At 29.7% G+C, this 12290-nt stretch overlaps 1 protein-coding gene across 1 annotated transcript in view; it reads left to right on the top strand.

The window, feature by feature from the left end:
* LOC106869541 (uncharacterized) overlaps positions 1 to 12290 on the top strand; it is a 502813-nt gene that overhangs the window by 169568 nt on the left and 320955 nt on the right. The window contains exons 77-91 of the mRNA XM_089360195.1: positions 1573 to 1602; positions 1991 to 2020; positions 2365 to 2394; positions 5172 to 5201; positions 5670 to 5699; positions 6245 to 6274; positions 6699 to 6728; positions 7066 to 7095; positions 7490 to 7519; positions 9614 to 9643; positions 10007 to 10036; positions 10798 to 10827; positions 11288 to 11317; positions 11650 to 11679; positions 12021 to 12050. Of these exons, the coding sequence (XP_089216321.1) occupies positions 1573 to 1602; positions 1991 to 2020; positions 2365 to 2394; positions 5172 to 5201; positions 5670 to 5699; positions 6245 to 6274; positions 6699 to 6728; positions 7066 to 7095; positions 7490 to 7519; positions 9614 to 9643; positions 10007 to 10036; positions 10798 to 10827; positions 11288 to 11317; positions 11650 to 11679; positions 12021 to 12050 (450 nt within the window). The remainder of the gene's footprint in view (positions 1 to 1572; positions 1603 to 1990; positions 2021 to 2364; positions 2395 to 5171; positions 5202 to 5669; positions 5700 to 6244; positions 6275 to 6698; positions 6729 to 7065; positions 7096 to 7489; positions 7520 to 9613; positions 9644 to 10006; positions 10037 to 10797; positions 10828 to 11287; positions 11318 to 11649; positions 11680 to 12020; positions 12051 to 12290) is intronic.

Raw genomic sequence — 12290 nt, 5'->3', positions numbered from 1 at the left:
AAAATATTTTGTTAACATTTAAAGCATAAATGTGTGACATTCAAGAGCAATATTATTTAATTGATTTCATTGATGTAACATAAGACGAGTGTTATACTAATGTTCATACATCTATTTTCGACATTATCATAATTAACCTGCAATGCTATGCAATGTATCAGTAATAGTCGCCGAAATTGTGAATACATTTCAAGTAACAATTTGAAAATATTAAACAATCTTCACATGAATACCAGTTAAATATTATTATCCAATTATCCCATCCAAAAATAGTAGTTTAAAAAATTAAAAACATCAACTAGATTATAGCTAGGAAATAATAATTTACTCAAAATACCCGCCCTCAACTTCCACCACGGACTCAAAGCGGTTCTAGAAATTGGCGCATGCGTTCTTCATTAAGTCCCTGTAAAGATCTTCGAACCTCTTGACTTTGACCAACAACTCGGCCTTGGTGTTGCAGACAGAGTAGTTGATGTCTTTCTCAACCGTGCCCCGCACCATAGCAATCTATGAGATTATAATCGGAGGAATTAGGAAGCCAGAAAATGGGGTTGGTGAGGTCATAGACATTTTCTGACAACCACGTTTGACTCTTTCTGGATGGATGGCAAGAAACTGAATTCTGCTGCTGCACATATAACCTTCAAGCAGTAATTTTCTCCAGCAAGTGATTAGCTTTAATCTCCAGCACCTTCACTCAGGTGTCTGAATTGAGCCGAAGGCCCTGTTCAAACATGTGTGGTGGCATGTGTCACTCTCACTGGGGACGCACCCAAATACTATCACGACTTGAAGTAATTTGATTTTCATGAGACATAGATTGCAGGCATGCCACTTATTGTTCTGGGTGTTATGCAACTGGTCAGGCAGAAGTTCTTTTCATCTCAGAAAAAACATAACATCCTTGGCTCAACAGAATACCTCAACTTGTTCAAGAGCTGCTTCGCTTTCATCAAGCGGTTCTCTTTGGCCTTGGCTGTCAGAATTTGTCCCTTGCGCCTCATGCACGAATCGTAGCAAAAGTCCTCATTCAGAGCCAGCTTCACTGTAACGATCTCTCGCCAAAACCTGGATTCCCTTGCTCAGTTCTTCCACCGTCCTACAGTTGTTGCATGAACTCCGGTGTGCGAATGCAGTCAGAATGCTTTCTGCGTCCCTTCCTACTTGTCACGGCTTAATAGTCTCCATTGGAGTTGTCCATGTCATGAGTCTTTACAGTGTTCAGAAAGCATTTAGCAGCAGTCCTTGTCAGTTAAATTTTCTCTGCTACGTTAATCATTATGATTTCCAAAGCTGTTGACTGTTACCCAATGCATCAAGCTTTTCCCGAGAAAAAGAAAATGTAAAAAGTCGTAAAATTTAACACACCCTATATATATATATATATATATATATATATATATATATATATATATATATATATATATAAAACATAAAAGTATTGAACGCTGTCGAAAAAATAAGTAGTATGTAGATAAGCGGCTCGTAGTTATACTTCTACATGCTTATAAGTTTTTCTGTCTATTTGCTACAAAAATCTGATTTCATAATCTTTTATTCCATATTTAGAACAACCTTCTGAGGTCGACGCCACAATTAGTAAGTGTCTTTCAATACGATTGAAATAATACTTGAATAAATCCACTATGTTATCTATATTTTTATGATTAGTATTTTAGTTGTTATCGTTATTATTGTTAGTATTTTTGTTAAACGTGACGTATACAGGTAAAACTAAAGCTTTTGCTACAATAAATATAAGTAGTATAATGGGCTTTAATATAAAGTAATATGTAAAACATATTGCATTAATTAAATCATGTATTAGACATTACATTTTAATTTACGTTAACATAAACTTTACCTAAGACGTTGATAAGGATGTATCGTAAGAAGTATTCCTTTTATTGAAACGTCTATTCAACATTTGTTTATTGTAAAAATTCATGTAAACTGTAGTTAATTGATTGTATTATCAATTTCTTAGGCGTTGTTACTGAAACCGAATCTCGCATAGGTAAGCACCTTTGAAATAATTACGTAAGGTTCATCAAAATCAATAATCGTCTTTTGAGAGAATATTTTAAACATTCAGTATAATATATTTAATAAGACTTATAATTCCCTTTTGTGATTATGAGAAGCAGTATATACAAGAAATAATTTAATTTCATATAAATTTGTAATAATAATGAAACCGGCTCTATATTTAATACATATATCAGGAGAACAAAAGTAATACATTACAAATACAAAAGTATATTTATATAGGTTAGACATTTCGTTAAATATATGAAAAATAGTTTTGTCTGGAGTAAGTATACAGCGTACTTATTGTACTTTATTTTAAATTTTGTTCAGAAAAACCATCTGAAATTCAATCTACAGTCGGTGAGTTCAATTCAAAATAATTTTTCTGGCTTTCAATGTCTGGCTTCACTGTCCCTGTATGGATTATGGCTGAGAGGTATCTCTAATTGCGTAAATGTGTAACATTTTTGATATCTAGAGCATACAACTCACACGAGCTTATACAATAATGTTGTTGCAAATGTCACATGCTAAAAGTTACATTCATGTATCTATACAAACAAGCATACAAACATATATTTACACAGGGATTATGACTATATTGCACAATATTTTAAACATTGTTTTAAAGAGCATGATGTTATAAAGGCGCTAATGTACTAGCTGTGTTGAGAACTTTTAACTAGATACATCTATATCAATTCAAATGTGTATTAATGAACATGATGTTTATCAATGTTGGCTTTTAAAAAGAAATATTTGCATTATTTATATGTTGCTGTTTGCTTTTCTTCTCGGAATTTATTTACTTTGGAGAAATTGTACGTTTCTAATTTGATGTTGCTGGTGTAAAATATATTTTCGTTTGTTTTCTCTGTAATTGTGGTAGTCTTATTTCGTTATTTAAAATATGTTCAGCATGAGAGATGAGACGTTTACAACTGAATTACATTGTAAAACAGACCTCTTAAAACTCAAGAAAATAAAACCTTTTTTTTGTACTGCGATAGTCAAATATCATTTTCATTACAGAAGCGAGGGTTTATTGCATCAATATCGGTTTCCTGCAGAATTGCCACTCACATATTGAGATAGAAATACGCCCACACGTTTATACTTAAACGACTGTGAACACACAGGCATGCGCATTCAACCGTGTCTGACATGTGAACTGTTTCACAAAATTGCTGGTCAATGGCTTCACCCAACTTTCATCTCTTGAATAAGTGGCTTTCTGTCAGTTTACACCATTATAATATCTACTGACAGTACTGCATTTCTGTGATCAACAGAATGTCATGACTGCTATTCCAGAGTGCTTAGAGTCGCATTCTACTATTTAAACATTAATGAACTCATTATTCGTTAACTACAACACTCAGTCCTTCGTAGATGATACCACACTACAAGAACACAAGTGTTATGATCTACGAAATCATGACTTAATTTTATAAAAATGAAGCAAGAAGGAAAAGCACACTCATGAACGTATATGCATTTATATATGTATATGTGAAGGGTAAGCCTTCGGTCATGAATGACCATGAGATTGCACCTACAAAGTTATCCTCCAAGGCACAAGTCCGCCCAAGGTTGTTTTTACGAAATACCAGCAGTCACTCATGCATACCAGCCTCCTCCCTACACGCCACCGATGTTATCCAAGAGAGAAACAAAAGTTGATACAGCTTGGCACCAGTGATGCCGCAACTCGTTTCGACGGCTGCGTGAACTGGAGCAACGTGAAATAAAGTGTTTTGCTCAAGAACACAACACACATCCCGGTCCAGGAATCGAACTCACTACCTCATGATTGTAAGCCCGACGTTCTAACCACCGAACCGCACACACACACACACACACACACACACACACACACACACACACACACACACACACACACACACGTATAAAAAACTATATATATATATATATATATATATATATATATATATAATAACAAAATTATTTTATTCCACTCGGGTAGAAATAAAATTATGATTGTTTAGTACTACCACTAGACTTGTTCAGTTAACCATGTCAGTCTTAACTTACGACGTTAAATATTGTCATTGGATACTAACACATAGACGTAGCGGGAAACTTGCAAACATTTCTAGGACCAGTCATGTGACTATCCTCTATCAATCAAACCTTATTCAAAACATACTAATTTGAGCTTCAAACACTAGTCAGAAGCAAAACAGTTGCGACATAAGCCACGTCATTCTATTTCAAAATTTTGAAAATCATGTAAGCTGTGAAACTGGTTAAACAAATATATTTTAACTATTATCAGTGCATTTTCAACTTCTATCTTTCCTATACATACATACATACATACATATATATATATGCATACACACACACATATATTTATAATGTGTGTGTGTGTGTGCTTCAATCACATGAAGTTTTTAAAATTTTTTACCTGATTAGTTTTTAAAAATGTAGTTATGATACATTTTTCTCGCTGGTGACAGGAGTTGCATTTCTTCTTTTACAAGAAATTAAAAATAAAAATGTTACACAGGTTTGAAATTATATTAGTTTCGACCATATTTGGCCCAGGCCACGATTAATATAATAGCCCCACATGCAAAAAACATTTAATGATATTTCATATTACAGTCCTTTTTGGGACATCATAGCCCACTCGAGTATAAAGTTAATGTTTGCAATGAATATATCAGGTGAAGCTGGTTTATCTGCAATTTGTTGGAGACATTTATCCAGGAACCGTTAAGAAAGATATATACGTGTATATATAAACAATTGTATATATATATATATATATATATATATATATATATATATATATATATATATATATATATATATATATATATATATATATGTATATTCATACATATATTTTATTTCAGTTTATATATATATACATATATGCATACACACTCATCTCCCATATATATATATATATATATATATATATATATATATATATATATATATTCTTCGTACGTATATATGTATGTATTCTGCGTGTCTTCGTTTTCAAAATAGTGGACGGTTGCGCATCAGATATAAAGTTTTCTTCTCTTTTGGTTATGTAATTATATATTCTCTCACTAATTATTTTACAAACTATTTAACCACATATTTCATTAATTCCACAGAAGTTACAACAGAAACAGTAACTCGTACAGGTAAGCTAATTCAGAATTGTTTCAGAAACTATATACCGACATAAAGATATTGAATCTGTAATTTAGTGAAATTATTACTAAATTATAATTAAATCGTTTACTTGTTCGTCATATACATATCATTCATGAAAGGGATTTCATTTCCAGTAAAGTGTACCTAACATAAATAGTATATAGGCTTAATTTCCATATATATTATATGTGGAGTACCTTACATATAATGCTGCTATTGTGTGAAATAATCGAAATATTGTTTCGCAATGATTTTAAGGAAAAATTAAAAACAAAACAACAAAAACATAGAAATGAGAGAGAGAGAAAGAGAGAGAGAGAGAGAGAGAGAGAGAGAGAGAGAGAGAGAGAGAGAGAGAGAGAGAGAGAAAACAAGCACCAAAAGTGTGTTTAGTGTTTGTCACTCGTATGTGCTTTAAGATGTAATTAATAAGAGTATATATTATCTTTAATTAGAAACACGCTCTGAGGTGGAATCAACAGTTGGTGAGTGAGAAATTACTCTCTAATGATTAGTTGCTTCTGTTCGTAAAAGTTTTCTGTTGCTTTATATATTTTTGTGTAGTTTCTTAATTTATTCTCTGCTGTTCAATAAAAAGAAACGAATCTCTCATTTGTTAGGCTAAATATCGGAAAATATTTCTTTTAATATTTGATTTGCAAAATATGTGAGGTTGTTCATATTCGAAATAAGTCCATTTGTAATCAAGAATCTGTAATATTATAATATTGGATATATGTAACACTTTCATGCATTGAATGTTCTATTGCATTCGATATGTAAATTGATTTGATTTTTTCGTTCATTTTTATTGTTGTATTATTCAAATTCTTTTTATAATATAATAATGTCAGAAATGAAATGAAATTGTGTGTTCGTAATGCTTGTAATATACGCCTGAAGTATAAGTAAACTGGTATACGCACACTAGGAAACTAACATTTTCTAATGTTCCCATTTTCAAATTAATTGAAATATCGCCTTAGCTTCTAAATTCATAATTACAATTATTATTTCATTAATTCCACAGATGTTGTGACACAGGACGAGCGTCCTAAAGGTGAGCACACATTTGTTTTCAACATTACCACAACAGACCTAAGTTTCTATGTTACACCTTTTCTGTAATTGTATCAAAAATTATGTGTGCTTTCCACAATCTACACATGAATGTCTACAAAATATTGATACGCCGTAATTATTGGAGAAGATGAAAAACTTTCTCAAGCGTATAGTGCTAAAAATGAATTTTTGGTTATTTTGAGTCGTGTATTTTCTTTGTGTATATCAGAGTTTTTGGCATTTAAAAATCCAACATAAGATAGATCGTAAATATATATACTGCATAAAGACATTGCGGTATTGACCAACATAGAAAAGTAGTGCATGCAGATAAGTGGTTCGTAACTGTGATTCTTAATATATTTTTTCTGTATGTATGAGGTCTAAAAATCTGACATAGTTATCTTTTATTCCATATTTAGAACAACCGTCTGAGATCGACGCCACAGTTAGTAAGTGTTCTTTAATCAGATTCCATAAAAAAATCGACTGTATTATAAATTATGTTTATAAATAGTTCTTCAGTTATAACTAATTTTATTGGAATAAATATTAGCAGTATTATTTGCATTAAATTCAACTAATATATGAAGCATATCGTATATGATAGATAATCATCCTTAATTCATGTTGCATATAAATTTTACTTCTGAAGTTGAGAAGAATGTATCCTGATAAATAGTTATGTATCGATTCATTAATAAATTTTCGTTGAAGATCGTTTAACATTTGTTTGTTGTAACAAGTCATGAACACGTCAGTTAATTTATTGCGTTGTTAATTTCACAGAAATTGTTACAGAAACCGAATCTCGCATAGGTAAGCGTTTTGAAGTAATTATATAAGGTTCATCAAAATTAAATATAGATATCTGATAATATGAATGATACATCTTGTGAAATATAATTGATAAAGATTCGCATGATAAAATTAATGATAGTCTTTGTGCATTTTAGAAGGAATATACACAAGAATATACATAAGGAAGCGTTTCAATTCTTATATATTTGTAAATTTTTAAAAGAGTGTGTAACAGACGTAAAATTTCAATATTTGATAACTACAACAGTGTAACAAAGTTAGTGGATTACAAATACGCAATGTATTTTATATAAGTAAATATTTGGATAAATATTGATAGGAAAGAATTTAAATGTTTGTGTGAAAAAATCAAGCAATGGTCTTATTGTACTTTATTTTAAAATTTGTTCAGAAAAACCATCTGGAATTGAATCTACAGTTGGTGAGTTTAATTTGAAATAATTTCGCTAGCTTGTAATTTTTGGCTTTATTGCTCATAGGCGTATGAAATCTATTATGACGTTATTATTTTTTGTATTTAATATACTTCATATCTAAACCATACTGCATGCACACACAGAAGCAGACAGGCACATTGTTCGTAAGAAAATCTCATGCATGTATATACACACAGAAGCCAATAAATCATTATAACACAGTGACGATACATATAGCATATATTTGTATCCATTTGGACTGATTATGAAGCAGTATTTTAAACTAGATACATATGTAGACAATCAAATATGTACTGTCAAACATGAAGTCTTTGAAGGCTGGCTTCCAAAATAAAATATTTACATTATTTTAGTTAACTTTTTGCTTCCTCTTCATGCATTTTATGTCCTTTGGAAAAGATGTGCTTCTAATTTACAGTTGCTCGTTTAAAATGTTTTCGCTTGATTCTTTTATTTGATCTTTATTTATGCCTTTAAAATATCTTCAACATTAAAATATTTATAACGAGAAGTCAGAGGCTAAGCTAGTAAAATAGATATCATATTCGCGCTCTAATTGTCAGTTATAATTTTCATCTAAAAAGCACGGATATCTAATCTATTTACTGTATCATTATCCAATATTTCAGAATTTACTGACATATTTAACAGAAAAACACAAACACGTTTAAACTTACCTGAATTCATACACGTATTAGATTATGTCAGCAAGCAATTCTCTTAACAAAATTAATGATCTATAACTCCATCTGTATATTTCTCTTAGAATACTGGTTTTCTATCATTTATTATAAAATCGTGAATAGAATTTTTATTTTGCTTAAGGTAGTGGACTAAAGAATTGGCTTAAAAGTCAAGAAACAGGTTTAGTGTAAGAGACATAAAACTTAGTGACATAAAACTTAGTGTGTGGGGTGAAAGAAATAACAAAAAGTAAAATTAATGGAATGAAGATCAGCATTCAGCCATGTAAAACGGTATATCCTGGGCTAATTCCAGTAGACTGTTAAGGCGAATGACTATAACAATAGTTACAGTCATTCCGAATTGATATGGTGTGTAAATTAAAATTTGTGTTAAAAGTTTGAGTTTCTATGACGCATATGTGTGTGTGTGTGTGTATGCACATACAAACATATATGTATGTATGTATCTGAATGTATATATGTATCTAAATGTATGTATGTATGTATGTATATATATATGTATGTATATATATATATATATATATATATATATATATATACATACACACACACACACACACACACACACACACACACACACACACACACACACACACACACACACACACACACACACACACACATATATATATATATGTATGTATGAGAGGTATTGGTATCTAGAGACTCAAAGAGTGGCAGGTAATATAAAGTAAGTGCTATGGACAAACCGTAGTTAAACTCTTGGTTCGATAGTAATACGAGTGCGAATTCTAATGTCTTGTATTAGCATGCATATATATATATATATGTGTATATATATATGTATGTATGTATATATATATATATATGTATATATATGCATGCATATATATGCTTGTATATATATATGTATATATATACATATATATATATGCATATTTACATCTATATGTATGCGTGTCTATATATGTATGTATATATATATATATATATATATATATATATATATATATATATTTATCTATATATATAACTATGTATGTATATATATGTATGAATATATATATATATATATATATATATATATATTTATATAATTATGTATGTATATATATATATATGTATGAATATATATATATATATATATATATATATATATATATATATATATATATATTTATATATATATATATATATATATATATATATATATATATATATATATATATATATATATATTCACATATATTATACGCACATGCACATGTTTTAAGTGTTATTTTCAAAGTAATGGTTATTTTTCACATCATGAAGTGTAAAGCTAACTTTTTTCAATCGCCACATAATTGTATATTTTGGCATGAAGTATCTGTTGAAATCTTTAACTTCGTTGTTTTGCTAATTCTACAGAAGTTGTCACGGAAAAAGTAACTCGTACAGGTAAGCTAATGCAGAATTGCTTCTCTTACTATATATCGACGAGTATAAATTCCTTTTGGGATGTTTGTTTAAGTTTTAATCAAATCTTCTGTGTCTTCGTTAATTACTCATGATCTATAAAAGAATGTCCCGTTCCAGTTAAGTGTAGTTCACGTATATATTATATAATGTGTTCTTTTCCTATAACAATGCAACCTGGTCGTATTTTAACTTTAGAAATAATCGAAATAATATTTCGGAAATAAATTATTTCAAAATTAAAAAAACACAATAGAAATGTACTCTATGTGATTGTATTTAGTGTTTGTCAGTCCTTTGTTCTCTTTGATGTAACTAATAGGGATATAATTTTCCTTTAATTAGAAACACGTTCTGAGGTGGACTCTACATTTGGTGAGTGAGAAATTATTCTCTAACGGTTTCTTGCTTCTGCATGTTGCAGAATTTCATTTTCGGATAGTTGCTTCTTTTGTCTCCAGTCTATGGTTAAGAATAAACATGTTTCATATTTGTCTGGATAAATATCGGAGAATATTTGTTTGGTTCGTGAAGTATGTGAAATGTTTATAATGTAAACATAACGTCCATATAACATCGCGGCAGGAATAAATGTATATTTTCAGTTAATGATTTCGTTGAGATTTTAATATATTTACATACAAGCTATAATAATATTCCTTCTACTTTACGCAAAAGGCCTAACGCTATTAGTATTATAAAATATGTGCTTAGGGACTATTATATTGAACTCTTCATAGTAATATATATGTATTTTGATTCCTTTTTCCTATTTCGGTCTTATATATCGAATGTTCTATTTATTTTATATATATCATCCGATGTTTTTCGCCCATTTATAATTGTTGCATGTGACAATTGCGAAAGCAATGGTTTAAAAATTAACGTTGCTAATACTGTCAATAATATGATAATATTGAAAATGAATTTGCTTATATACTTTCGAAATATAAATATCCTTGAATAGAAAGGAAAGGAAAATTTGTCTCTCACAAATGGTAAAAAAAAACTATTATCTTTGAAGTTCCCATTTTCATATTAAATGAAATATCGTTGTTACCCCTTAAATTCATGGCTGCATTTAAATATGTTAATGCGTCAAATTCAATTGCAATTTTATTTCATTAATTTCACAGATGTTGTGAAACAGGACGAACGTCCAAAAGGTGAGCAAACATCTGTTTTGAACGTTATTACGAAAGACTTGAGTTCCTGCGTTACTGTTTTTGCAATTGCCTATGAATTTTTTAATGTACATTAAATAACAATTTGAATATATTTAATATACCTTCACATGAATGCATTCGAAGTATTGTTGCGCAATAATTATTGAAGTATTGGAGTATATGGTAAATTTTAAAGATTATATCGTGTTTATAATGAATGTTTACCAGTCTGATGGCATATTTCAATAAGTAATTCAGAGACTTGTTTTTAAGCTATCCGACATATATCAGATTTCGAAGAAATATATTACGTAAGAATAGTGCCGTACTGACTGATATCACGGAAAATAGGAAAATATACATAGACAAGTAGTTTGTAATTGTGTTTATACATATAGCAGGTTCTCCATCTGCATGTGGTCTAAAAGTCTGATGTCATAATCTTTTATTTTATATTCAGAACAACCTTCTGAGGTCGACGCTACTATTAGTAAGTGTTCTTTAATCAGATACTTCAAAAATAAATACTTGTAATAATAATCCTATAATTAGTATTTCATTTATTACTATTTTTATTGATATTATTTCTATTGAGTATATATTAGTAGTATAATTTGCTTTAATTTGAAATAATATATTTGATCACCGTTAATTCATGTTATGCATATTAATTTTTAATAAATGGAATTACTATGGAAGTATCCCGGTAAATATTTCCGTGTTGATAACCGATAAACTTTATTGAAACTCTTTCCTTTAAATTCATTTATTGTAACAATTCATGAAAACTACAGTTAATTTTTTGCGTTGTTAATTTCACAGAAGTTGTTACAGAAACCGAGTCTCGCATAGGTAAGAATCTTTGGAATAATCATACAGAGTTCATCAAAATTAATAGTAAGGTTATTGAGACTGTAAATGATACATCCTTTTATTATAATTCGTAACGTTTATAGTTTCCTTGTGCACTTATGAGTAAGAATACACGAAATGAATATTTCCAATTCTAATAAATTTGTAATATTTGTAAAAGACGAAATAACCGACTTAAACCTGCTCAATCAGTATAACAGTGGACGTATATTCCAAATACACAAAAGTATTTTTATATTGGCAATCAATATAAAGAAAAAGTGTTTCGTATGGAATAATTAAGCAGTGTTCTTACTGTACTTATTTTAAATTTTGTTCAGAAAAACCATCGGAAGTTGAATCTGCAGTTGGTGAGTTAAATTAAAAATATTTTCACTGGCTTTTAATGTTTGGCTTCAATAATCAAGTATGAATTATAGCAAGGATAAATCTATATCTGCGCAAATGTTAGATATATATGATATTTAAAACATAACACAGGAATGTACTCACACATTTTTTCATAACAAATCGCATGCGGAAATCTCACACTCGCATCCATTCACACAGACACTCATACACGTACATAAGCAAATAAGTTTGTATAACAC

This window comes from Octopus bimaculoides, chromosome 1 (assembly GCF_046866305.1).
Source record: "Octopus bimaculoides isolate indiv1 chromosome 1, ASM4686630v1, whole genome shotgun sequence".
Lineage (NCBI taxonomy): Eukaryota > Metazoa > Mollusca > Cephalopoda > Octopoda > Octopodidae > Octopus > Octopus bimaculoides.
Note: the sequence above shows the minus strand (reverse complement) of the source record. Positions and strands in the feature narration are given on the sequence as shown.